The sequence below is a fragment of the Streptopelia decaocto genome, assembly GCF_964273445.1.
Source record: "Streptopelia decaocto genome assembly, chromosome: 13".
In the NCBI taxonomy this organism is placed as follows: domain Eukaryota; kingdom Metazoa; phylum Chordata; class Aves; order Columbiformes; family Columbidae; genus Streptopelia; species Streptopelia decaocto.
In genome coordinates, this window is record NC_138668.1 from 2,508,309 (window position 1) to 2,536,222 (window position 27,914).

The following is a 27,914-nucleotide window of genomic DNA, read 5'->3' on the forward strand; positions in this document are numbered from 1 at the left end:
CATACGTAACTTCTTACACAAGCTTTTTTTGTTGTTTTTAAACACTTTTATAAACACATATAACACTTACAGATAGAATCTTGGAATGTAATATAGGATCTGTAAACATTTCCAGTCTACCAGCTGTAGTAATAGTTCTTTAATTCCTGCATTTGAATAAAGTGCTTCATACATAAGGCTATTTGAGCAAAGCAAAGATACAGGATATTCCAGGCAGGCAAAATTCACACCCTCTGAACAATATTGTTTCTTGTCTCCCTCCAGCAGTTCTGAATAATTTATACCACTCAAAATTGCCCTTTTTCGTGTGCTCAGATAACAGTGAACACCCTGGACTCCTCATTTTCCTTTTGTGCTGCACACTGACTTACTCCGAGTTTTTGCTCCTCACCTCTGCTGCTGATACGGCAGCCAGAGTTTCTTGCTGTTCTAACAGAGAATGGCTTGAGGCAAGTAGAGGAGAGAAAATAAGGACAAGGGGACAGGCAGCTTGTAACAGGAGGTAAGACCCTACTGCATGGTAGGAAATGTGGCAGCCAATACCTGTTATGTTATCTTGATTTATTTCCTGGTGGAAACTGTACGTTGTGTGGTAAGAAAGAGCAAATTACTCTGTTCCTGCAGGAGTTTAGTAGGAAGAGAACAAGCATAGCTCAGGCCTGCACTTCTTTTTGCTCTCCCCTCTTCTGCAGACAGTTCAATCCTTTCACAAAGATGCTTTCACCAGCACTGACTTTTAGCTCCTGACAAAGAGTAATGACGTTATTGCTCCTGCTGCAGACCGACATGTTTTAAGTAAGTTCTGTCCCCAGCTGGTGATCTTTGTATTTTAGGAAGCAGCACAAATTGAAGATCGTGAATTAGCCAGGAATTACACACTTGCATGATCGAAGTAGAAGAGTAAAGCATGGGAATGCAGCAAAGCGCTGTTGAAAACACGTTCCGACTTAGGAGGAACAACTTTCAAGGAAGATGGAAAGAGACGGAAAGAAGGATCAAAGATAATAGTTTGGAAGAGCCTTTCAACACATGATAGCAGTGAAAAAGCCTGTATATCGCCACTTCACAGCTCGAAGCAGAGACCTTAGGAGTAACAAAAACATATAGCCCTTTTGATAAAACGCTTTTCAGGCAAAGTTCAGGTTCCCAGCTGTGTACTACCCTGGTACCTGCACAACAGATCTGACAGAAAGACTAGAAGCATTTTCTATCATGACTAATTTGAAGACATTAAAGTCCCCACGAGCTCAAGCAACACACAGAAAGCTTCCATTCAAGAAGGCACGTGGGCTCTTTGGTGCGACATCTCAGAGGAGCATCAGTTCTCGGACAGGTAGCGCAGGCTCCCCAATCAGTCTCCTGGTTTACTTAGTGTTTATTGCAACCTGCCCAGCTACCAGCAACGGAACCAACTTCCTTACGTCTTGTTCTCGCCCTTGGGCCCCGCTCGGCTGTTCGCTGCAGAAGGCAAGAGCGTGGAGAACTGCTTCCCCTACATGGACTACGGTACACAGACAACTTGATGGATTCCCTGCTGCGTTTCTCTAGAGGAAGGAAGCTGACCTCGATGCTGCTCTCCGAGCCTGACAGATCCCTAAACTAAAAACAAACACAGTAAGGAAATTCCTCACATATTGAGGTAAACATAATAGTGCTATTTGCACACTAACCAGTCTCCCCAGAATAAGGTTTGAGAGCTAAGAGTTGTATGAAATAGTGTATGTGTGTATTCAGGAATGAGACAGAAGCTTGACATTCCAGTATGAAATAAAGTCTGAAAGTGCTGTATCAGCTTTGAGAATACTAGGCTGCTGTTCTCAAAATACAGAGTAAAATCAAACCATGAAAAGCCCACCCCCAAAATCACTCTCCTCCAAGAGGCAAGGGCTGCTGATGGGTGTTTTCCCAAAACAACGTCATTCCAGTTTCTTTATAGGTCATGTGCATAATGATAAACAGTTACCATTATCGCAGTCTCTGCATTTGGACTCTAGAATTCTTGCTGGGAAGGAGAACAGGAAAGGAGTTAGTCTAAAGCCCAAATGTGGTTTTGTTGTGTTTGGTTTTGTTTTCAAATGAAGTCCAACATGGTAACTTTCTTCTAAATGTAAGAAGTGCAAAGTTCCATTCAGAATTATGGTTTGCAAGTGCTCCTGCAGAACAGAGCCCAGTCACCTACCCAGCCACACGAGTTACATAGACCCATTATATAGATATCAGACCTTGCCCCAGAACATATAGTATATTCTCAGTTTGACCATTCACCACATCAGGCAAACAAGGCTAAATGAGGGAGGATGGGCACCAAGACCAAGCAAATTACAGCCAGCACCGGCTAAAGATGCCAGGAGTGAAAAGCATTTAAAAATATGGGAACATGCTTTCCACACTTGAACCGCAAACTATCTTCCTAATCCAGACAGGGTCAAACAGAAAAAGCTTTTGTGCTCTTCTTGAGATGTTATCCATTCTTGTCTGTGTCACTGTAGTGCAGAAACATTTGCCTCCCCAGCCAATTTGCTCTGACTTGTGAGCAGAATCTCTTCTGCACCACTTTGGGAATCTTCAGGAGGAAGAATCAAACCTGTCACAGCCACCTGCAGTTCGTCTGTCTCACTGGACAAGGTCAACATGCAGAAGAGACTTAACATTTGAATTGCCACCCACAGCTCTGAGTACTGCACTCTGAGCAAGGCTGTTCAAAAGCCTCCTCACATGCTGCTTAAGGCCCAGCACTCAAATTCACCCCCACTAAGTGCACTTTACCACATTTTGAGGGGTGCGTGTAATATAATTTCTCTTGCTCATAGGGGAAGAAACTAACCCATAATTTCCACCCGGACTAGGAAGAGCTTCATGTTGCATTGAATATTCTACATTAAAAAAACAAGCTTGTGTGATTGGAGGATTTAATTATACTTCCTGCTAATGGGGAAGTTCCCCAATGGCAAAATACTGTAACGGTTCCAGTATGACAGCAAGCGCTCATCCTTGCTAACGTGCTTCCTTTGTACCCAAAGAAAATGCCAAGTCTCAAATTCCCCTTTGGCAGCTATTTTGGCCCCAGAGAAGCTCGGTTCAGGGGAGTCCCGTTCACACAGAATTTTGCTGCATACGGTTGCAGTTTCCTCACTTATCAGTTTCTCTGGAGGATATGCACAATTTCCCCCTAAAGTAACGTGACATGCAAGTCTCCTCTGCCCCTCGCCTCATGAGGGAAAATCACTGGAGACACAAAGTGAACTGTGGAGAGCATTTAGTTCCTTTATCACAATCCCAAATAATTCAGAAAATCCCATTACCAAGGACTGTGCTATTTTTAGAGATGGTGAACTGTCAGTTGTCATCTCTCCTCCACAAACATGCTCCAATGCTGCCCACAGCCAGAGAAATGACAGTAACATCTTGATAAATACTGATTTCTTGCTAAAGAGTTTTATCAGCATTGTGCCCCAGCCTGCTGGTGTAACAGGATATTTCATCTGCTATTAGAGCAGAGACAACACCAACCTTCTGGTCAGCAGCTCTCCACTAGTCCTGAACAGCTACTCAACAGATGGATCTCAGAACCTCCAGAACAAATTAAACAAGCTACGCTGTAGCTGTTCAGCTTGTATAGTATGAAAGGTTTACAATTAAGGAGTGTTTCATTCAATTGTTTTCTCATTTAAGCCAGGCAGACTCCTCTGAGCTCCTGAACCCAGCCATCTTTGGCCCCAAACTGAAAAATACAAGCAAGTTCCCAGGCTGCCCTGCAACCGCGAACTGAATCGCAGCGACAACCCGGCCTGCCCGGCCTCCCAGGAAACCCAGCGCTGACCCCGACCCAGCTGTGTTAGTGAATCCACCCCCTGCACCTATTCTCCACTAAGGTCTATCAGTAAGAAATCAAACGCAGACACCCGTCAGCGGGATGGCTTTCAGCTTTCCTTCAGAGACGTGTCAGCGCGTCTGCAGACAAACGTTATTGGAGGACTGTTAGTACAAGATGCAGAGGCATCAGCAACAACACTGCACCAGGTCACACCCTGAGCCCGTGGAGAGTGTCTGCAGGATAACGATCATCAGCTCTGCCCCAGAGCGGTTCGAAATTAAGAGATTGTCTTTGTATCTGTATGTTCTGCCCCACATCCAGTCTGTCTAAATCAGAGAGCAGCTCAAGCAGCAGTATTTAAAAAAAAAAACACAAGCTGTTTGGAGGATTCATTCAAACATGTGGAGGTAGAGGTCCCACCCCTTCATTCATTGCACTTCCTGCTCCACACTAGATGCTCAGAGCATTAATTGGAGAAGAAGTTTCCCTCTGGAGGTGACAATGGTGGAGTTGGCATATTGCTAGATCCCACGAAGAGGCAGCTCAGCTTCGGCTTCAGTTCATTCCAAACTTTACTCATCTGCGAGTGGAAAAGCAGAGACGACATGACAACGCGACAGGTAACCATCCCGCCACACTATTTTAGCGGCGGTTTCTGAGCACTCAAAAGCACAACACAAATTTGCTGAAGTACTTTGGGGAAGTCCAGTGGACCCAGATTGTTGATTTTAGACTGGTGCTACAACACAGCTCTCTGAGCATTTCATTGGGCTTGTATGGAAAAGAGAGTTCATGTTCCTTGGTCAGGGGAGCTGAAGGAGGAGACACTTTTCACATATAACAAACGCAAGAAGGTCTGTACATGAGGAATGCTGAAGGCCACACTCAGGGCTTAGCAAAAGGGAGCTCTTGGATTTAGATCAAAACTAAGGAAGTTGTCCTTTGTCCTCTAATTTCTGTGTAGCACAACAAAAATCAGATTCACCGAGCAAACACACACCAGTCATTACACAATAGCAAGATATTGAATGGTTGGGTCTTCTTCAGCTACCTGTAGGGTAAGTAAGGCCATCTGCAGATGAGAGTAGAAGAAAGAAAAATACAGCAACTGGCTGCAAGCAGACACGGTGTTTTAGAGGGGTTAGAAGCCAGTCTTGATCCTCATCCCAAACTGGAAAGACCTTAGGTGACTTCTTAGGAAGCTATGCGAGAGCACAGCTGGACAGATGGTTAGAGGAGGAAGGCCCATGAGCGAAAACAAACACATCCAAATTCTTGTTCATATTTTGGGAAAAAAGAATCCAGTCCAGAAGAACTCACCTCTTTGTGACCCTGGATCTGGGAGTTGACAAAGGCCCCCAAAATGTGAGACGTGAGAGGCAGATAGATGTGGATAAGCTGTGTCTCCTGATGCAGGCAATACAGAGAGAAGTAATTCCGCAGCTCCATGGTCAGGATCGCGTTTTCTTGCTGAAAGAAGAGGAACTCTGTGAAATACGCTGCCAGGAGGAGGGTGCCGAGGAGGTTCACTTGCAGCAGGAGAAAACAGAATTCCTCACCATACTAACAACTCAAACACAAACCAAAAACCTGAACAGACAGTTCCTGGACCCATTTGATACGACAGTAACTGCACTTTTCATCATGCAGACTGTTGCTTTCCACAGCTCCTGCAAATGATATGTTGCCAAAGAGCCAGTTATAAGCGTTGAGGAAAACAAGCGCGTTTTCCTTGCAGCACAGCAGGTAGCTCAAATTGCCCAAAGTCCAGGTACCCTTTCGCTCTATATGGCTTTCTGCAAACACGACCAAGCTACACAGCAGCACCAGCATAGAGTCCAGACCCACCCTTTGCTCTCCCAGGCACCTGCCCCTACCTCCACAATCCGAGACTCCAACTGCTCCACGGATTCGGGTTCTTTGTTCTGCACAGTGGCACTCATCATCTGCCTCTTCATCATGCTGTACTTGTGCAACGCTCGCTGGTGCTTGTGCAACACCCCCTTCTCATGTCTTTCGCACAGGTCCTTCATGGGAAAAGGAAGAACCAGGTACTTAGTGGAAGCTAAGAGACAGTGAGCATGCAAGCCAAGTACATTAGAACACAAACACACTTTATGTAATTTCCTACGCTGCAGATTTTTGTTTTCAAGAGGGTAAAAAAAACATTGGCAGCTTAAGAACTCAAGAAACCGAACTGCTTGGACCCAGACCAGTGAGCTGAAGAGGCAATCTGGAGCATGGCTTCTGCCAACATTTTGGATCTTATCAGGCCTCTTATCTTTTGTGCCCTTCTCAATATTAAGTGCTGGCAATTAACTGTGGTTAAGAGTTTGCCAGTGTCCTTCTATTTCAGTCCAGGCCTGGGAATATCAGGAGAGGTTGTCACGTACAGTTTCAGCAGGTGCCTCTGAAAAATAGTGCGTTTGACCGCAAGATTAGTATTAACAAAAATTATTTCATTTGTAACTGAACTCATGTCTCCATGATCAAACCAATGATCTAATTCACTGCTTTGACTCAAAAGCAGTCAAATCTGGAAAAAAGTCAGCTGATCCACATAGTTCAAGCAGTCGTGTTTTTCAATTCCTTGCAGGGTTTGCTGTTTGGCAAGTTCTCATCACAAGATGAGCTGACCAGCTGAGGCCAACAGCCGCTCCCCTCCCTCTGCCAGATGCCCGGTTTGCCTCTGAACTGGCCTCCCAGACAGTTTTCCATCCAGTTGGCCTTACACCCTTCAAAAGGCACAAGATTGCTCTAAACAACTTTCTCATTGGCAGAAGAACAGCAGAACTCACTTTATAGGACTGGAGTAAATCCAGGAAGAGGTTCAGCTTCTCCACCACATCATTCTCTTCCTGTTTACCCTAGAAAACAAGGAAAAAGTACATTTTATGTAAGCCTGGCAAGAACCGACATCCCAGTTTTGACATCTTTACACCACGCAGGCCCTCCACCGTATTCTCCAGGGCACATCAACACTTACACAACCCCATCAAAAAATCTTTCAGATGGCACTGGAGTGTTTAGTCCTCAGGATGCAGAACAAAACTCTGAGCAGATCAGGAACAGCTTTTCCAACTGTTGCTCATCGCAACAGGAGGAGCTGGGTTCGCACTCCTGTGCCTCAGTCCTGCAATTTCTTGCTCTTGCAGATTCCTCCAGTCTTTCATCTTCTTTCCTTACAAGTTAACTAATCCATTAAAGCCATAAACACCTGCATGCTCCCCACAAGAGTTCATGCATCAGAAGGCAGAGATGAGACACTAAGTCAAATTCCACTTTTTTCTTTTATATTTTACTAAATACTGTCTTTTCTTCCTGTATCAACAGAGCTCTCTGGAGCAATGACTCTGGAGAGAAAGCCCAGGTCTGGCTGATCTATAAAAGCGTGCTGAGCATTTCAACACCATGAGATGAAAAGAAGTGAAGACAAAACTATTCTTTTTCCTTTCCAGACTGTCGTGTTCCTAGATTATTCTAACAGTCATTATCACGCTGCACACTTACACAGGAATACAATGCTTCTGTCTGAATTACTCTCATGTAATATTTAAGTACACGAATATCAAAATTTGATTCAGGAGTAAATTATTCTGGATTGTTTGTAGCAGATTATTTAAACAGAATGCAGGACTTTTGGACAGCTCACTATAGCAGCACAACTTGTCCAATAACCATCTGAAATGAAAAAGGAAAGCAGGCTTTTCCCTCCTTTCCCTTGCCCATTATATTTCTTCCCATTTAAACACAGTCCGGGTTTTCCATTCAAGCTTGAACAAGCAGGCTGCTGTTGAGGATGTGAATTTGGACAACGATCTCCCTCTTCACTCTTTAAGTGACAACGCCCACAGAGCTCGTCGTTCAAGATGAAACTTAAGGCAGCAACGCACCTCCTTCATTTTACAAAAGAGGAAAAAAAGAAAGAAAGAAAAAGGTAAAGAACTCACCTGCTGCACAGCTTTATCTGCCAGCAGCGCAAACTCAACAGACAGACCCTTCAAGGCTTGTTTCAGAGTCCCCCACGTGCTATCGTTCAAAGCAGCCCAGGAAGGAAGCGGCGTAGTGTCTGAGCCCAAAGCACTAGGAGGAGATAAGTAATATTCAAATCTAGGAGACAAATTCCACTAGGCAGATATACCTGTTTGCAGACAGCAGTTCAGAGGTTCAAATCTGTCTAATTAGCTCACAGTGCTGAGCTACTACTGCACAATCACAAATACAGAGATGTGTATATACCAAGGGGAAAAAATACTAAAACCAGTACTTGAGTGTCAAGGTATGTGTGTTTTCTCTTGCTCTATGGAACAGCAGTGGAAAGCATGCATTTCCTTCTTTCATAGCATGAAACATTTTATTATGACCTACAGCATGCATTGAAAGATCTATTCTTACCAGACTACTTGCAGGTAAACCTTGCAACAGTTTTCAGTTCTCAAACAGCAACAGAAAAATCCTCTTCCTCCCAACCTACCTTAGCTCCTTCCCAAATATGAGGAGATCCGAGGCGTTATCAATGGCTCTGGAAGCTATCCTCTCCGCACGGTCCCGAAGCTTATAAAAGCTGTTATAAATATTCCTGATGAGCTCCCTGCTGGCAGCAAACTGGGCCTGTATGTCAGCTGGAAGGAAGTCCTGAAGAAGCGCAAGAGAGATTACTAGTGGATAAATCAAAGGCACGTGGATCTACGTTAACGGTGGGCACACCATACAGCCAGCAGAGAGAGAGGCTTCCCTCTCGTGCCGTGCCGTAACAACCCTGAAGAAATTAGCTTCACCATTCAAGCGCCCAAGTCAGACGCCATACAAATACCCCTACATTTCAGAGGCAAAAAGAGGTTCAAATACCAGGTGTAGACAGAGTGGGCAAGATCTGTGCAGGTAAAATGGGGCTGGTGAGGTTTCAAGCTCACAGGTTCTGATCAGATGCTACTAGTAACTGCCGGCCTGGCAAAGTCAAGCATGTGCTGAAAGTTCAGCTCTTTTTGACCTGTGTACTGCTGGTAAAAGCCTGAATTAAGCTCCAGTTGCAAAATGTTCCGTTAGCACTGCAGGAACTTGAACAACAACTTGCTTTCAAGTTGCTCAGCAAACACAGTGAATGTATATTTTAAACTTGCCGTAGCACTAATTACCGGGATAAATGGATGCATAGAAAAAGTATAACTAACTTCTGTATAACAGTCCAAATTCCACCTGCGCAGGGAGAGGACAACAGACGGAATGAGGACATGAACACATGGGGAAGGCGTCAATCTAGACATCAACTTTCAAATTGTGCAGTATGTCCATTTGTTTGTTATGCAAGTACAAGTAATTACTGAGAAACGTTCTAAGCAGCATTCATTGTTTAATCTTTATCATATTCATGAATGAGCACATAACTAGAAATATCAAGCCCTTAAGAGTCAAATATTTATTTGATCTTTTTGATAAAATTGTAAGTTTAAAAGTCCTTCAAACTTTTGAAATAACTCTCTCCCACTTAAGGTCTCCATCACTTAAAAGCCAGAACTGATCCACCCGAGGAGAGCCATTTAAACAAGGAGAATACATTGCAAGAAACTCATATACATACCTTGGCCTGGGTAGCTAATCTGCAGGTCATAAATTCATCTCCTACTCCCTGCACCAACTCTCTTAGCTTATTCTGTACATCCTGGAGAAGATACAGAATCAAATGAGCGTGAAAGAACTACGGAAGTTCACACAGGCCTCAGGTTTTTTGCAACAGTAAGGCACAACTAGGCAGACATAGCCTTGCCGAGGTTAAGTTTAATTTAAGGAGAAGTATAATATGTACCCTCTAAGAACAGTTATCATTTTCAAAATGCTATACTCCTGGCATTGAGGGAAATTACCTTCCACTTTCCAGCTGTAGAAATACTTATTGAGAGAAAATTCTCCTCGTCACAGGGAGCAACAACGCGAAGGTCAGAAGCAACAGTGAACTCCGTGCCCAGCGGAGCAGTTCCAGGAAGATATGCAAACGCAAGACTATTGTTAACGAGTACTCACTGAGCCGCTGAACGACAGGAAGAGTTTCAAGAGCACATCTTCTGAGAACGGGGGATGTCGAGCCACCAGGTTTATAAAACGCTTCAGCGCTCTCCTCCTGGATTCTATGAACTCTCGATCAGCTATGGGGAGAAACATTAAATTTCAATTAATGTGCCACAGATGACAGGTGCTCAGAAAGAGAAAAAAGGAAGCACTCAGTCCAAGAATTTCTTTGTACTTCTAACCCTTGCTAAAGCACTGCAACAAAACCAAAGAACGATGGGTTACCAGTAACCTGTCCGCTCCCTAAAACAGAACAAATATTCCAGAACAAATACTCCTTCAAGTGGTTCTTTACATGTTACTGAAATCCAGCATATACATCTCTGTGTTTATTTTCACAGGGTGGGTCAGGTAAGCAGGATGAACAAAGTCAAAGGGTTGAAGCCTCCACTTACAAACTCCTGAATCAATTCCATAGCTGGTCCCCAAAGGGAATCTCACTCTGCTTGGGAAATGCACAATACTCTGCTTGCCACCGCAAAGCGATCAGCCCACAAATAATCATGGGGCTTTTGCTCACCATTCTGAAGAACTTGCTTCAGTGTGTTGAACTCGTAACGGTCCCCCTGCCACACTTTTAAGCATTTTGGGGCTAAAGGAACAATAAAGGTGGGTTTTGTTGTTTGTTCAACATCAGTGCCTGTATTTTTGACACAAGATGTGAGCACGGACTCTGGGAAACCTGCACAGCCCACTGCAGGACATCCACCCAGGGTCCGTCCTTGTCAAACTAAAAAGTTCTGCTTGTCTTCCTGAAAAAAGGCAGAGTTTCAGTCTGGTGATAACACAGGCAGGCAGTAAATCAAAAAATCCAGGAGTTTTTCAGGAAAGGTGAAAAATTAAACTAAAATAAGTGTGAAGGAAAAGAAAGCAGCGCAGGACAACTTAAAGGAATGTTCTTATCCATTTGTACCATGAAAGGGCATGACTCTTTTGCCTCGGTTTTAAGTTGGTAGATTACTGGCTGCACAGACTCCCTGTAATGAAATTAGCACAGTATCACACGCCAAATGATTTTTCTGACATTAGTGTTACAGGTGTTGATTTTGCTTTGTTCATATTTAGCCTACAAGGAGATTTCTGAAATCATCTACACGCTTCCTACATCATCTGCCTCAGTTTGCTGCTGTTCCAAAACGAGTAGAGCACACTATCAGTCTGTCTTCATCTGGCAGACGGAGGCAAGTAGACCATCATGGAAACACAGGAGATGAGTACACCGAGTATAAAGAGTTTGCTCATCTGGCTCTGGGACTAAGGAGGCTGGAAGAGTCACACATCCACACTAACCCATCAAACCCCCCATCCTGCAATTCCATTTGTAGGTCCATTAACCGACCCAGAAACAAAAACTACTCATTCCATTTCCTTTTTCCTGTTTGTAGTTTCTATTAAGTCCACTTACACAGCTTTGCTATATGGAGTCACTGGTCTAAAGACAACCATCCCTCCCTGCCTCAACACAGTTTTGGACTGGATTAGTACTGTGTTCCTAGCACAGTTTGCGAGCTAATCTTATCAGTTTTTTCTTAAACGTATGATATCTGCAGGAAAAAATGCACTGGTGAATGCACAGAAATACCAACACACCAGCAACGCAAGGAAACAGCAGTGACTGACAAATTATATATATTGGTGGCTTCTTTCAAGCACCTCTCTCCACTGAGATTAATCAGAGGAGGTCACTTTGCTTACAGGTGTTGCACAAAATGGAAATTCTGGCAATTCTGGCTGAGAACTCTGAACCAGGTCAAATTCAACAGATGGGTTTTCACAACCTCAGAAAAGGGTCTCCACAGTTTACATTCTGTCATAAGAATATATGACATTGAGGCTTTTCAGCACTACTATTTTGCTTTGTTCCATTTCATTGTACACCCTGCTCTGCTCACCGTTTACCAGTTCTTCTTTACTGTAGCAATACATGGACTCCTTGAATGAAATAAATTATTTACTGAAACACGTTAAGCTTAGCAGCATGGGCAGGAGACAAGACAGTGAAAAGCTTGTTCTTTCACAGATAAAGTAGAAAACAAGACAGGATATTATACAGTTATGCAATATTTGAAATAATAAAAGTTTGAAACCAGTGCCAATACTCCAGAGCAGCAAAAATTGTACCTGAAGAAGCTTTGATATGCTTTCGGTCTTGGGATACTGCATTGGCTTCTATTCTAATAGCTAAAAGGTGGCTGGATCCATGTCAGTTGACATGGATTCCAACCTCAGCTTTTAGTTTCTGGTTATCCCTTCCAGCTCGTTTTTAGAGCAGGAGAAAAAAGGGCAATAGCTACTTTAAGGCAGCTGGTTCGCCTGCCAGAAAGACACCTTTTTGTACATAACTGAGCAAGTGTAATTACTATTGCCTGCATCATAAGGCTCCTGTGCAAGGTAACACTGCAATATGCAGCGCTGAAGCTCTTCATGTAGCATCCCTGTGTTTGCCAGGCCCTTTTAGGTGTGTACGAGGTCAGGACCCTACATGAACTCAGCAGGATCAAGTACGGTCTTGCCCGAGAAGCAATTACATTTCTTTCACACCATCAGCTCCTCTGCCGTTTCAAGCCTTTAAATACAGAGGTTTGTGGAGTTTTTTTCATAGGTTGTATTTTTTAAATCTTTACTCTTCTATTGCTATAGAAAAACACTGGGACTTCCACAAACCTTTTCTATCCTGAATGCTTCACAGAACAACTCACAGCAATACATATTACGGCTGTTCAACGGCACGGTAGCAATTCTGCGCTGGTAGCACCACAGCACCGATCACCACAACCTATTTTCCTAAAAACCACAGCCATAACTCCGCCACCCCTTTGTGTAGAATTAGACCTCAAATCTTCCCTGAAAAGTCATTAGATACCAAATGCAAAATGAAAAAAAGAAACAAACAACAAAAAACTTCACTGTAACTTTACATCAATATCTTACGTACGGAGTATTTCTAGGTCGGCAATAATCCACACCTCCCAATTGCGTATTACGGCGTCCAAGTTGTTTTCTCAGCAAAAACCTTCTACCTTTTAAATGTTTCAACAGTATCATCTCGATCACACTCGCGCCACGGCCCCTCCACTCAACAGAAAGGCCCAGGGTTACCTCCCAGCATCCTCTTTGGTGGAAGCGCTGGCACCATCCGATACGGGAACTTCTGGAGCAGCATCTCGTGGAACACCACGAAATCATTGTATCGCCTGTAGACCGAGCACTTGAATCTCTGCAGTAGAAGAAGTTGGGAGGGGAGGAAACAAATCAATACACAGGCTGCACAATCAGTAGGATTTCAGTCGGGTTTGTTTTTTGCTACTGGCTGCACCAAAAAGAAAAGGAAAAAGTGAAAGAACTCACACCCAAAGACAACAAAAATTACTTATTTCTTATCTTGAGAGGCCTTGTGCTGGAAAGGGGGGAGAAAAGACTCCAAACAGCTTTCCATTATTAATAGAGATGGCATTCTCCTAACCACAGACATTTTAAGATTTTCAATTAAAAATATAAGTCACATTTCATTCACACACAAGACAAAAGAGCGTAGAGAATGGAAAGCAAGAGGTTTCCCAGGAAACTACAAATATCCTTAAATCTGGCGGAGTTCTGTATCATTACTCCTCCAAACTCTCTGGTGTTCCAAAGCAGACAGAACATTTAGAAATTGTGCCAACACTCTCAAAGTGCTCTAGAGACCTCTTCTCTTGATCTCCTGCAAGCCCCCAAGCTCCAGCTCTTGGGAACTTACTCTATATCAGTTTCAAACTCAGAGGTGGCAAAACAGTCTTAGATCAAGTTAAGTATTAGTCCAAATGACCGATGTTCTAAGTGAACCTCACAAGAGAGAGCCCTCTCACTGATGTTAGATCTATAAACAAAGATTGAAAGCTCCTTTAAAACCTTAGTCCTTCACTCTGCATTTCTTGGATCAATATGTAGAAGAGGCCAAAGAAATTGGTTTTTTCATTCCAAAAGGAGTTAGGTAGCAGCTGGAACAAGACACTTTGGAGGCAGAAATCCTTTAAAAATAATATATAAAACCCGCACACGCTATTACTACAGATTCAACTACTAGAGTGGTTAATAAGAAAGACTACACAATGCTATATCCATTCTCACATTGCACATTATCCACCACTTATTGTGGCACCACGCATTTTCAAAATAAAGCAATGAGGCCTAAAACTGGAGCACAACAGACACAGCCCCTGGGCCTCTCTCCGTCTGCTCTGAAATCTGATGTTGATTCATGTTGCAGAGCTCAGATGAAACTCCAGCCCAAACTACGCTGCTTTCTGAGGAAGTTTCATTCTACAGCTCCAACCATAGGGGAGATGACGGCAACTGAAAAGAGCTGGCATTGAGTTCCTAAATTCAAAACCTCGAGACACCGCCAGCGTCACTGAGTCCTGTGCCCTGAAATCACAGGAAAAAACAAACACTGAGTCCTAGCAAGCCCGCAGAAACATCCACTGCATCTGCCCTTTCCTTCTCACAACAGCCTGACCAGCTTGCGGATGTCAATCGAAAACACCTAAAGCCCCAAATGTTGCTACAGAAAGTGGCTCCAAATGGGTCTCTCAATACATACAACAGCGACTACAGCAGTTTGTACGTTGCTCAATAACTGATGTTTTGGTGTCCTGGGAGATACAAATTGCTTATGGTGTACTTGGCAGAAGACAGATTTCCTTCTTGAATAAAACGACACAAAAACTACTGGAGAGCCATCTCACTGGCTGCTCTATAACTAGGAGAAGATACATCAATCTTTTCTTACCCCAGGAGCAGAACCTGCAGGCCAGGATTGGGGCAAGTAAACTGGCAGTGGCCCAGACTCTGCAGAAGCATTTGCAGAACCTTTTCTGTGTTTAAAGGATTTCAGCTTCCCACTGCCAACACGATTTCTTCACTAGCTCAAAACGGTTTGTAATATCTAGTCGCCTACACCAATTCATTATGAAAACGTTCCGTTTTCAATGCTACACGTCTGCTTTCGTACAGAGCTCAGGTTTCAAGCTCGTAAACTAGCAGACCATCCATCGGACATCAGCCAGGAGATGCTCCATAATGCAGAAGCCCAGGTCAAGAAAGCACAGTGCTACTGCATTTAAAGTAAACTCATCCAAGTGGCCAACTCAAAAACCAGCATCACCCAACATCTCTAGCAAATTAGACAAGACTTGGCCAAGAGCAACTGCACAGCCGTTCTTAGGAGGATACATTCTCACTAAGACCAATACGTGTTCACATTACCTTGCTGGAAACCTCGTATTCCACATGTTTCAGAAAAAGGCCCTTCTTCTCAGGTATAAGCTCCACCTGCACGCTGTCCTTGCTCAATAGCTCTTGTAGGGTGTGGGAAAGCAGCAGTGGATTTCCCTGGGGCGCCTGCATCAGAAACTGTTCCGGTTCCCTCGCTTCATTTACGGGAGGCTTTGCCAAATCTGAAAGACAAAAAGGGAAAAAAAAAAAAAAAGAGTCCTGTAGACCTAATAAGATAAAGTGAGAGAGGTAGGCTTAAAATATTCTGCTCCCTTGCTCGGTGCTCCCACAGTGGTGCAACACAAGCAGAACCGCCACTCCCCGGGAGGCTGTGCTGCTCCGCACACCTTCGAGACACCGGTACCTCCCTCTTCACAACACCCGCAGCACCACCAATTACACCGGTCAGAAAGACATCCCTACGAAGCAAAAGAGGAATCACAAGCCAAATTTGTCCGGTGAATCAGCGAAGAGGCCCGTGTTTCCTGTCTGTCCAGCTCCCACCACAGCAGGATCTGCCAAAATGAGCAAAACTCCAGCTCAGCACTTTTGGATCCTGCCTAGAACAACTCGTGGAAGGAAAGAAAACGTGTTATTTTACTGCGCTGCAGAAATTTAATACATTAATTTTCACATGCCATTACAAAGGAAGGAGGCACTTAATTTGACATAATTTTATTAAACTCTATGACAATATGCTTGAGTGGGCACGAATTACAATCATTTACTATGTCAATATCCTCAAATTCAAGAGCAGGGGAAAAAGTTTCTTAATAAGGACTACGAAGCCAACAATTCCTCAATCACAGCAAGCTCTGGCAAAATCTTTTGAACATATGTATTCCACTGCTTGTAGCTAAAACCCAGCCCTTTACAGTGAACTCAACCACAGCCGGACAGTTTGGACAGAGGGATTCTAACTGCTGCTCGGCCAGATGAAAAAGTGGAAAAAGATCTTAAGAGTACGGCCCTGGAGGACAAATTATATCAAAGGAGATGAAGATGCAGAGTGCCATCCGGTCAAATGACTGACTGCAGCCCATTATCTCAACTTGACATCATAACTGCACATATCACGCAACTGTAAACTAAGCTTACATCATTTTCCAAAGAAATCCCTTTTTTCTATCCACTTCACACATAAGAAACAGAGTGAAAAACATGCCTATAACCATGGAATCTATTCAACCTATACCCAAGTCCTGTTCTGCAGTCTGGAACAGATGTGTTGCTTCCTCTCTGTGTATGTCTATTTAAGAGGGATATTATGAGCAAGCTCTTGTACAAAGCAAGTCGATGAAAAGCTACCCAGAAAAATCTAGGGCGTATTAATCACCCCTTCCTTGCCATTGTGCAGAAGTTACACCCCTTCTTAAACATATCTAAAATGTTACGAACACAAAAAGACAGTAATGCCATAGAAGCAAGAACCATTTCTGTAAGCTTGAATACATAGTTCAAAAAGTTGATAACTGGGCAAGAAATTAACTCAGGGAAGATAAGAAGTCATATCCTTAACTTGAAAGTCCTGACCTCCTCCTGATGAGGGTTTCCCATCTGTTCTTTCACGTGCTCTAAGGACCTGATAAATGAGGCAAACCGATAATCGCTGATTCCTCAGGTACTCGGCTTCAGAACAGACACTTGGTTCTCTGTTCCATAAAAGGAAACCAAACCGAATCCTGGACGAATGACCTTATCCCACACATTTCATCAGTTTTCAGATTCCTGGTAATGTGACTCAGAGAAGCAAGTCCTAACACCTCTGCTTTAATAGACTAATGTATCGCCTACTAACCCCACCTACACAGCAGCTTCTAAAAAGTTCCAGCTACCTGCCAGAAAACTGTGGTAAGATAACGTGAGCTAATCCAACGTTGACATGGGATATTGCTGGATAAACTGATCACATAGCTGTCAAGCCACTTTTCACATGGATGTTGAACTAGGGAGGAAAGAAAACTCAGAATACAGATAGTTAGGCAAAAGCTTTTCTAGAGTAGAAAAATCTTTGCCCACCTGATCTTTCATGGGGCAGAACCACACTAGCAAAAGGAAGCATCCAAAATACACGCAAAAAGAACTATGGAAAGCACAGGACAGCCCTGCTCTCCAGAGCAGCGGTTTTCTGCGTGCACACCCTTGTAATTGCTCAAGACACATCAGTGCAATGCAACATGACACAGGAGATTTTATGACTCCTCCAATGCACACACACCCACTCACAGGGAATCCCACACTCCTCGGTGCTGCCGAACCGCTGGCTCACGTTCCAGAGGCAGCCAGAGCAGGTGAGACCCCCAAAGAGGGGCCAGCCAAAACGCAGCCCACCCATTTCCCCAAGAACGGTGCCAGTCCGTGCTAACACAACACTCGGCCTCCTGAATCACGCTCCCTGCTTTCTGTCTTCTGCTGGCCAACAAAGCGGGGCTTTCATGGCACAAACTGCTCCCTAAACCACAGCTCAGCACCGTCCGGTTCCTCACAGTGGCAAAAGATTTACAGGATGAATTGTGTATCCTTGGTATTTCATCTGCAAGTCCTGCGACCTGCGACATTATCAGCCCAACTGATGCTGAGATGGGCGCTCAGATCCACCACAGTGATCTGAACCCACATTATCCTGTAAGGCCACTACAGAGCGAAGCCCAATAGAGAAATCTAGACAAGACTTGGTGTTCCTTTGACAATTCAGTCACGTTGCTCCTTTCTTTTGTAATATTTTGCCAATTTTCATCAAGTTATTCTATAAATTTCCTTTCTAAAATTCACCTACAGGAAATACCTTCTCTTTATCAGCAGTTCACACACTTGACTCTTCCTGAATATTCTGTAGCTTCTTTAGATCTCAACCCTGTCTAAATGTGTGAAATCATTACAAATCAGACAACCACACAAACAAGCTTGAATAATTACTGTTTCATTAATAATCTCAGCGTGTTCCGTATCAACAAGACAGCTACTCAGGGTGAATTTACACTCTCAAGCGCTGGTCTGAGAACACAAAACGATGACTTTGGAACAGCTGCTAACCCGTTACAGAAAACACCACAGCTCTAACGCTAACCCCACAGAGCAAGATACACTGAAGCTGTTCTTCAACCCATTTGTCATTCTGCTTACTGGAGAGTCAATTCAGGAACAGCCTCAAGAGCCCTGGCCAGGAATGGGGGATAATAGTGGGAACTCATTGGTATGAGCTCCCGTGTTCAACCAGCGAAAGGATTTACATCCATTGTGACCAAACACTTAACGCTTCCCATCGCACACTCTTTGCTCGCTACTTTTGAAAACGTTCCCTTTGGTTTCAGCAGATTATCTAGTAATGTTTACATCCATGGAGCAGTCAGTGAATAGGGAAATGAGGTGAGGAATGGTCTCCTGGAACACAGACCAGCAGGCAGAATAGAATCAGCTTTTCTGTGCAAGTTGGCCTCTGCTGCAGCAGCGTTCCTGAACCTGTTGTCAATAAGACACCAGGAAGTGCTCCGGTATAACTGAAAACAATTTGATATCAACGTTAAAAATAATACATCTATGCACACATATGCAAACAAGCAGACAACAAGATGACAATAAATGAAAGCTTAAAGAAGCATTTAAAGCATAGCCTAATTTTTGTTCAGTTGTAAAAGAAAAAAAATATGAAAATACTGCATAATACTTTTTTTTTCTTTTAGTAATGGCCTTTGGACCAAAAGAATTGAGAAAGTTAACCAGAGAATAACTGAAATAGATAGCTTCACTACTTTGTATCACACATTTCACACTTTAGTTGGTGCCCAGCATTCATTACTCCCATTCACACAACCAGACAGCAGCCTGACCTCTACAGAGTCACCAGTTTCCTCAATCAGGTTTTCTAAAATCATGCATTTACGAAACCCAAAGTAGAATTTCAAGTGTCTGACAAGCTGCACGTAGGTTTTACATGAGTAAGCACATATAGAAGAGAAATGCAATGCAAGGGCTGGCAGCCCAGGTGGTAAATCACAACACACACCTCCCTCCCTAGGTTAGTTCTGTCACCCAAATTTGGAGGCCTTATCTCCATTTTACAGACAGCTGCTACCACCAACTCTTTATCATATCAGGGTGCTAATCAGCTAAATTTATTAGATACCCTTAAGTAGAAGGTGCCGTAGAATTATTTGTTATATTAGTAGCAGATTTTCTAGATGGAGTCTAAAAGGGAGCAAAGCCTTTAGAAAAAAAGCTGTGATTTATTCTCCACTATGAGAGGCCAGAGGTGATTCAGTGCATAAGAAATTCAGAGGATTATTAGAATTAATTATTTTTGTACACAGATACCTTTCATTTCACCCTGACAAAAATGAAGGCCCCACTACAAACTCCTGGGCCAGGAATCCTAAAGCAGCGATGTAAATATCATTCATCAGCATTTCCCTTTCCTTTCTGTCTTCCCATGAAAAGCCTCAGGAATTATGGAAATGCCTTTCCCCCTTATCGTATCAAACACATTCCTCCGTAAACCCAGAATTCAGTGTCCACATCAATCTCTCAGAATGACAGGGCAGATTTCAAATACAACTCCAAACACTTTCCCTTCCTTGTTCTTTTTTATAATTCTTAAATAATCCAAAATCCCCTAAAAAAAAGAAAAGGGAAACAGAAGTCCAAAAAAGAAAAACCACACAACAACAAAACCTTTCTTCCTTCTACGGGCTTTACATTTTTTTGAGACAACTGTACACAACTTGTTTGGGTTTGGCTTTTCTTAAGAAATTCAAAACCAGGCAATACTTATTTAGAAAGGAGCAATGCAAAGGAATCGATCTGTGTGATCTGGCACAGCTGATACACAGATCTAGGTTGAACGTGGGGTTGTATTTCTTACTAGGTTCAAGAAAAGGAATCACATTCAGCTTCACTCTAAGAGATGTATGAGAGAGTCCTTCCTTCTCCCTCCCCACAATTCATTTGTAAATACAAGCTATCCAACGCCAAAGCAACGCCATATAAAATAATACCCATACTATCATAATATTAGATGTTGGAGAACAGGCTCTAACATTTTGGTTTTCCCCTAAAAAAAAAAAGAAGCAAACCACATCAGCTTTCTCAGTTCAGATGTCAAATACACACCCTGTACTGCCTGGTCTGCTTTTGGTTTGGGGGTTTTTTGTTTGTTTGGGGTTTTTGTCTTGGAGGTGTTGGAGACAGTTACGGTTTGGGTTGGGGGTTTTTTTTGGTGGTTGTTTATTTTTCCAATAAGTTTCAGATTGTTACTCAGCACTTGGTGCTTTTCAAGATGCAGCAGAGCAGTAATGGCACAAGTCAAAACTAGGTTAGGGTATCTAAGCTTTATTTAATTATAATAATAAGGCACTAGCATTTCTGCATTCCCTGACAGCTGTAGGCCTCAAACTGCTGCTCAAAATATCACAATCACATCCTATGGCAGGAAAAAAAGCCCAGCACCAAGTTACTGCTTCCCAATGTCACACAATAAACACATGATAGAACAAAGAACTAACTTTAAGCCTACTGCCCTATTCTTTTAACCATGCTGTTAGATCATCAAATGATTGATTAAGCAATTAGATCATCAATTGATTAATTAAGCAATTTCCCTAGTCTGGGAATACAAGAAACATGCTCCATTTGCAAGCCAGCCAAGGAGCCCTAGTCCCAAACTGTAGCAAACACAATAAAGTGAGATGGACCTACACACGCTGAAGAAATAATAGGATTAGGGAAGAAAAATCCATCAAGGAATGTTCTCAGAGACAAAAAGTCAAATCCTCACTAGGGTGGTTTCCCAGCTCACAATGGAAATTGCTAAACTACCATTTTTCACACCCACCTCTAACAAAGAGTAGGAAGTGTAAAAAATTCAGGCCCAAAAAGGTAACCCAACGAGCAATAACACACACAACTGTTCTCCAGAAAACTTTTACAAGGGCATTTTAGCTTAACTATCAAACTGCTGGGTTTCCACAACCATCTTTCCTTACACAGGTCAAGAAAACCTCCAAAGAAGCAGCTGTTTATCATTTTGTTTTGCTTCTTGTCCTCCTGGCATGTTTCTCATCCTCTTAATTATGCCGGGAGAAAACATGGTCTTAACACCCAAACCTTAAAAACTGTGCCGCTCCACACCTTAAGGTCTCTGGATGGTCTTTTTACATGTTTTATAGTTAGAACAAGTCCATTCACATCCCAAATTCTGTTGAAAAGCAATCAAAGCTCCTCTCCCTTTATACCAGTTCCATGTGTCTGTAACTATCACATTTCTCTCCATCACCCTGCACCAACCCATTAAAACTTCAAGATATGGGGGAAATCAGAGCGATTATGTTCAAATTCTACTGAGTGCAGCCGGTACAGCCCTCACTACCCAGCCCTCCTGCCTGGGAGGCCGCACACACAGTTAAAGATTTACCACCCCAAGAAAACCTCCCCAGCAAACACACCTGGGTTAGTTCCCCACCATCATTGCAAAACAGAATCGAATGGGAGCAAAAGAGAAAATAAAAAGTCAGCACAAACAACGTTGAACAACTGAATTTAATGTACTGGATATTACCCTTTTCCTATTTTTTTTTTCTCTTGATTGTGTTAAAGTACTTTTAACCCTACAAAATAAAAGAGACGGCATTTGCGTGTGCTGTCAGAGGACACCGACAGTCCTTCTCAGGACTCTCATTACTCAGGAGATTTAGATTCTCCCAGAATATTCGCTGACAAGCTGCTGATCTCCATAAAACTTACATACGGGTGTGAAACTTCCAAGATCACTGAACCCACATCCCGATGCCAGAAATAAAAGCATTTCTGCTTTCACAGCAATAATTTTCTATTGCTAAGATCATTAGACACCTTCTCTTGGTGCTCACAATCTAAGCTTTGTCAAAGAAAGCCAAGTTTCTCTAAATAGGGCTGAGTAGATCACACAGTTACCGGAGCATCATCACCAGCGCAGAGGTTAATCAGGCCAAGAACACTCAGAGATAACTTTTATCTCCATACTGCTCCTGAAGCAAATGGTAAATCCATAACAGACGTACCTGAACAAGCTCTTTCTTTGGTACAGTAGGACATTTTTTTTTCCACAAAGGCTGCTGTTCAATATCCCAATATCTTACATCAGTCCTGGACAGAAATATTCCAAAATAATTTATTTATAAGCATTATCCGCATCAGGAGCATCGCAGGCCTATCAAAAGCACTCTCACCAGAGCCTGAATATAATCCAACCAAACCGTTTTTCCCTGCGTAAAGCTCCCCACTTACCTCTACCAGCTTTTCTTTCCAAAGAGAGAAAAAATAATATTACACATAAAGCAACTGCCAGTATGAAACTTTACCCACTTTAAGAGAACTTTAGAGAACTGTATTATCCCGTTTCCCTCTAAAAGTTTCCCTCGGTTTAACTGTTACGAGCCTAGCGCGTTATTCTCTCAATCCACCCAGGAGCTCCCTCCATTTCTCGTTTCACAACAAGTGCTGGCGGCATTTGGCTCCGCGTTTCCCGACCCCAGACTCACCGCACGCTCCCGCAGCCCCAGCGCTCGGAGCTGCCGCCTCCTCTCCCCGCCGGCCCCGCTCCTGGCGCGGTCAGCGCGGAGACGTGGCCTCCGTGCGGGCCGGGTGGGACACTGTCCCTGCCCCGCTGCGCTGACTGTCCCCGCACGCTTTAACGTGCTCCCAGTCCACAGGGAGATGAACAAGCCTCATGTCAGCAACCCCAGGACGCCTCTCCAGGGGCGCGTCCCCGCTCGCTGACCCGCGGAGGGGCTCCCGGCCAAACCGACCGGCGGGCACCGGGACGAGCGCTGCCCACCGGGGCGCAAAACCCCCCGCCCCGGGGCGCCCGCCAGCGCTCCCCCTTATTTATCACCACGGGGCAGCGGGGGCACCGCCAAACGGGCACCGGCCGTGGCCCGGCGGCGGGGCAGCCCGGGGCCGGGGGAAACGGGGATGGCGGGGGGAGCGGCCCCGACCCCACCCGCGGAGCCCCGTCACCCTCCCCGAGCCGCCGGCGGGAGGGAAGCGGCACCGCGGCGGCGCCACTAGAGCCGGGGAGCGGCCGGCACTGCCCCCCGCCCGCGGCCCCCGCCGCCCGTACCGGTGCCGGTGCCCGCGGGCGGCTCGCCGTCCATCGCCGCAGCAGTCATGTGAGGCCGCGGCCCGGCGGCCGCCCTCCCCTTCCTCCGCAGCGCCCGCCTGTCAGCGCGGGCGGAGCGAGGCCGCCTCCCGCGGGGCCGGGGCGTGGGGCGGCCGGGCGGGCAGCGGCGGGGCCGGTCACGGCACCGGGGAGTTCAACCAGGCCCTGCGCGGCGGGGACGTGTGAAGATCTCATCGGTTGTGACAGCGCTTGGAGATAATGTCCCTGATGAGGCTTCAGGGCTCGAGGCTTCCGCACAGCAGGGGCTCGAAGAGGCAATAAGCCATCCCTCAGAGCCCTTCTAAACCCCTTTAGATTAACAATAAACCTTTCAAACATCTTAAAGCATCGAAAAAGAAGTGAGCGGCTCACGGGCTTAACACAAGCTTTATTCATTTTTTTCTTTTTTTTTTTTTTTTTCTGAAGGGTGGTTGTTGGGAAGATGAACTTCATCCTGCGCTACAAAAAGCTGATAAATTGTTGGTAGGGATAATAAGATGGTTCTTCCAGTCAGGTGGTGATTGACGGGGGGGCTGTACCTTGTGTTTCAAGTTAGATGAGATACTCCATGACAAGTTTGATACATTTTCTTTCACTGAGTTCCGTTTTCCACAGCGTTTCCACTGCCCTCTAGTCAATGATGTTTTCTATAGTCAATATTTTTGATATTTTGGATGCATTTGGAATCTTATGAAATACTCTTGATGATAAGTTAAAGCAGATATTTAATGCTTTTCCAAAGGAAAAGTCATTGTAGCATTTTATGCTGTGCACCAGAAGCAACGCACAAATAAAGGTAAGTACGGTAGAAATGAACATTAACCTATTCAGGACAGCACAGAAATACGAGCATTTGGAAACTGAAACTGCATAAAAGTAAGAATTTCAGGTATAAATGCCTCTCATTTTTAGTGTGGTTTTTTCCCCACTTCCTGTACTTTATTAGTCAGGAATTATATGGTTGACACTGGTGAAAAATACGGCATCTGTTTTGTACAGTGGTTTTCCAGAAAATACCATCAAACAAGCAAGACACAAAAATATGTATAGATTCTGCACCTCCAGATTAAGGTGCTACAATCTATAATGCTTTATGTTTTTAATATCCATATTATTGAATTCCTTATATTTATTAATAATGAGAAGATAAATAACTATCCCCACTATATGCATAGAGAACTAAATCATAAAATTATGAAGTGAGAATTATTTCAGGTGTAAGTAATTACGACTGTCACGTTCTCCCTTGAAACTTTTCATGCTGCTACAAAGGCGTGAATGACTTGAGCGATTCTCCCTTTCCCGCTGCCTCTCGCCTCAGTGCTATTTCAGCCGCGATCCCACGAGCGTGGGTGCAGACTAAAGCTGTGTATGAAATTAAAAAAGCATGGCATTATTTAAGCTGAGAAGCCCTTCAAATCATGTTTACACAGCAGCCGAGTGGAGAGTTTTGCAGGCTCAGCACTTCTGGAAACGAAGCGTTACACAATTTTTCGCCTATATAGCATTTTTGGAGAAAATGAATGGAGGAATCAACATGTTCTCATTTAGCTACAGATCTTTGATTGGCCTGTACTTAAGCTAATAGCATAACTATTTATTTGGTATAAATAAGATGTTCTCAACAGAAGATTGCTTTTGCAACCCATGGGAGGAATCTTGAAGAAAAACACTGTGAAAAATAATTCAATTGCAGAAATAAGTTTTGAGCAGGGCCAAAAAGATCGTGTTTAAGTTATTGAATGCTTCCATATTTGCTGTAAACACAGCAAAAGCTTCTGGAAAACCTACAGCATAAATAAAATAGAATCGCTAGAGAAAGAAAAGGCACGTGTCATCACGTTCCAGGAAACAAATGTGATGCAAAAGGATGCAACTACCCGAGGCCTCGGCCTTTCAGCCTCTCATTCTGGGCACGTCCTATTGGTATTAGATGAAATTTCGTACAGACTACAAGAGCTTGCTTGCTCTTTCAGAATTCAGTTTAGGAAACAGTGGTGTCAGCTCCATTATTTTCAGATCACTTGCACTCAGTAAAATTTATGAGGCATGGCTGGTTTGACAATTGTGTCCCAAAAAGCCGCTCCTGCTGCACTTCCTTCCCAAAATTTCCCATTGATGAGGAGTTTTGCATGTGGAATACTTACAGGAACAGGCTACAGCTGCCAATGTCAAAATCTCTGGATTTAAAAGTTGTTCCGCTCACCCTCAGATTGCTGAGCAAGGACTGGAAGAGAAAGAACAGCAGAGAGATGATAGCACAGGAACTGAAGGGAAATATCAACAGAAGAAAGGAAAAAGGGTTAGGAAGGAAGGAAGATAAATCAAAAGTTGCTGTAAAGTAAGCAGAAGTGCAAACAGCAGACTGTGCAAAGATAGGAAAGGAGGATCCAGCATTTAGATTCCATGCTCAACCAAAGCGATTGTACAAGTAGTAGTTATCTTGCAAACGGGAAGGAACGCAATACACACAAATTGTGTATTCCAACAACACAGACAACTGTGAGAGTGGTGAAGCCCACAGGAGAGAGACCATCACATGCTCCTGGAAAAGCTGTGTAATCTTGAGAACCCAGCTGGGGCTCCAGATTGAAACACAGCACGTCCTCCCTCCCATTTGGAAAAATAGATGGTTGTGATGGCGAGAGAGGTAACAGCATTTTCTTCACGCTTTAGCGTGTTGATGCTGCTGAGAACCAGGACATCAAAGTCTGGTCAACTCCCATGATATAACGAGAGGGAAAAAACCCACAACTGCACAAAGTCATAATTTCCACTCAGCAGCATTGCTCATGGCACTAATACAGAACCGCCAGGCTCCACCAACTGGATTTGAGTGGAGTTAGGATGCCACCTTGTGACTAGCTGATAAATTACAGAATTGAGGCTTGGTTTAATTTCTTAAAACACCTTCTCTCCCGGTTTTGTCAAAACATGAAAGATATTGCAAGGTAAGATAGGATCTAAATTTAAAATACTAAGTACAATACCTGTTCTGCTCTTCTCACTAATTTTTTATGCTGGCATTCTTATTCTGTATGTTTTGATGAGTTGGTTGAAAGCACTGCGCTAAAAAAACCCTACACAACATGCCGAAAAAATGACACTCCACATATTTTAGCATCAGCCTGAGGTACCAGAGACAGGTGGTAATTGTTTAATTGATACAGGTCAGCTCTTTCAGAAAGTTGGGTCAGGTAGCCAGCAGGAGAGAGCTTTAGCAGTTTAAAAGATGTTAGGACTATGAAAAGTAACACTTTAGAACCCAGGGAAACACCAGAGAGGGATCCTCACCCTCCTGCCTGTACCACTGGAACCAAGATCACCAACCACGTCCAGTCCTGTTCGCTGCCCCTTTGCAAGGCTCCTCCCGCCACCTGGAGTGTCACAGTGGAGATGCAGGATCAGAGAATCCCAGAGTGTCAGGGATTGGAAGGGCCCTGGAAAGCTCATCCAGTGCAATCCCCCCATGGAGCAGGAACACCCAGATGAGGTTACACAGGAAGGTGTCCAGGCGGGTTGGAATGTCTGCACAGAAGGAGACTCCACAACCCCCCTGGGCAGCCTGGGCCAGGCTCTGCCACCCTCACCGGGAACAAGTTTCTTCTCAAATTTAAGTGGAACCTCCTGTGTTCCAGTTTGCACCCATTGCCCCTTGTCCTGTCACTGGTTGTCACCAGAAGAGCCTGGCTCCATCCTCCTGACACTCCCCCTTTCCATATTGATCCCCAGGAATGAGTCCCCCCTCAGTGTCCTCTTGTCCAGCTCCAGAGCCCCAGCTCCCTCAGCCTTTCCTCACACGGGAGATGCTCCACTCCCTGCAGCATCTTGGTGGCTGCGCTGGACTCTCTCCAGCAGTTCCCTGTCCTGCTGGAGCTGAGGGGCCACAACTGGACACAATACTCCAGATGCGGCCTCACCAGGACAGAGTAGAGGGGAAGGAGACGGGCGGGCGCCACTTTTTACCTCACAGGAAACGTTATTTAAAATCCACGAAGGTCCTGTAGAGATCGTTACCGACGCGTGGCGCATCTGACTCGGCCGTGGCTCGCTGTGAGCTACCGCGCCGCTCCCGCTGCCTGCGGCCCCGCAGGCCCGGCTGCCCCCGCCCACCGCCACCGAGCCGCCATGTCACCGGCCCGCGCCCCCCGCGGGGCTGATGTGGCGGCTCCCATCGGGCCGTACCATGCTGGCCCGCCACCGTGGGGGGTGCGGCTGTTCCCTCCTATGCTCGCCGCGCCCGAACACAAACGTGTCCGTGCCGGCGCAGCACGGCGCGCCTCCCCTACTATATCAGTTTAGTAGCGCCCGCGCGGGCATCGCAAGCCTTCGGGCGAGCCCATGGCAGAAGGTTTGCAGGGGGGGCGGTTTTCGCGTCAGTGTGTTGTCCTGTCACCTTCCGCCTGGCGCTGGACGGGGAAATACACTGAGCTGCCGAAACCGCAGGAAGGTTTCACTCTCCGTCAACGCAGTTAAACGTCACAGCGCCTGCCGCTTTTCGGAGAATGGTTCGGCCCAACCCCACCTCAGCTGACTGGAAAAAGACGCCATCTTGGGTTCAACCACAGCGAGGCATGAAATGGGGGGAGCTCACGGCTACTGTGGGGTAGGAAGCAGAGGAAGCAGCTGCTGGCTGAGCGAGCAGCGGGCGAC

At 44.7% G+C, this 27,914-nt stretch overlaps 1 protein-coding gene across 4 annotated transcripts; it reads right to left on the reverse strand.

The window, feature by feature from the left end:
• Window positions 1-124: 124 nt before the first annotated feature.
• SNX8 (sorting nexin 8) lies at window positions 125-27,872 on the reverse strand. 4 transcript variants are annotated; one of them, XM_082064897.1, is made up of 12 exons: window positions 23,223-23,255; window positions 22,162-22,246; window positions 15,122-15,312; window positions 12,977-13,094; window positions 9,833-9,954; window positions 9,393-9,473; window positions 8,289-8,449; window positions 7,765-7,897; window positions 6,613-6,681; window positions 5,692-5,841; window positions 5,135-5,284; window positions 125-4,394 (listed from the first exon to the last, which is right to left on the reverse strand). In XM_082064897.1, the coding sequence occupies exons 2-12, from the start codon at window positions 22,193-22,195 to the stop codon at window positions 4,281-4,283; spliced, it is 1,323 nt and encodes a 440-aa protein (XP_081921023.1). In that variant the 5' UTR covers window positions 22,196-22,246; window positions 23,223-23,255; the 3' UTR covers window positions 125-4,280. The 4 variants fall into 4 exon arrangements, with proteins under 4 accessions (XP_081921023.1, XP_081921024.1, XP_081921026.1 ...); XM_082064898.1 differs by lacking the exons at window positions 22,162-22,246; window positions 23,223-23,255 and adding an exon at window positions 27,228-27,872; XM_082064900.1 differs by lacking the exon at window positions 22,162-22,246 and having other exon boundaries at window positions 23,223-23,286.
• Between the last annotated feature and the right edge of the window lie 42 nt (window positions 27,873-27,914).

What these genes read in the sequence shown, in the direction of transcription:
- SNX8 (XM_082064900.1), bottom strand. Translation starts at nt 23,271, where the DNA reads ATGACTGCTGCGGCGATGGACGGCGAGCCGCCCGCGGGCACCGGCACC. An exon ending in GCCCGCGGGCACCGGCACCG is followed by an intron (nt 15,313 to 23,222) that starts GTACGGGCGGCG and finishes TTTGTCTTTCAG; the next exon opens with ATTTGGCAAAGCCTCCCGTA. An exon ending in CAGATAAAGCTGTGCAGCAG is followed by an intron (nt 6,682 to 7,764) that starts GTGAGTTCTTTA and finishes CTTGTTTTCTAG; the next exon opens with GGTAAACAGGAAGAGAATGA.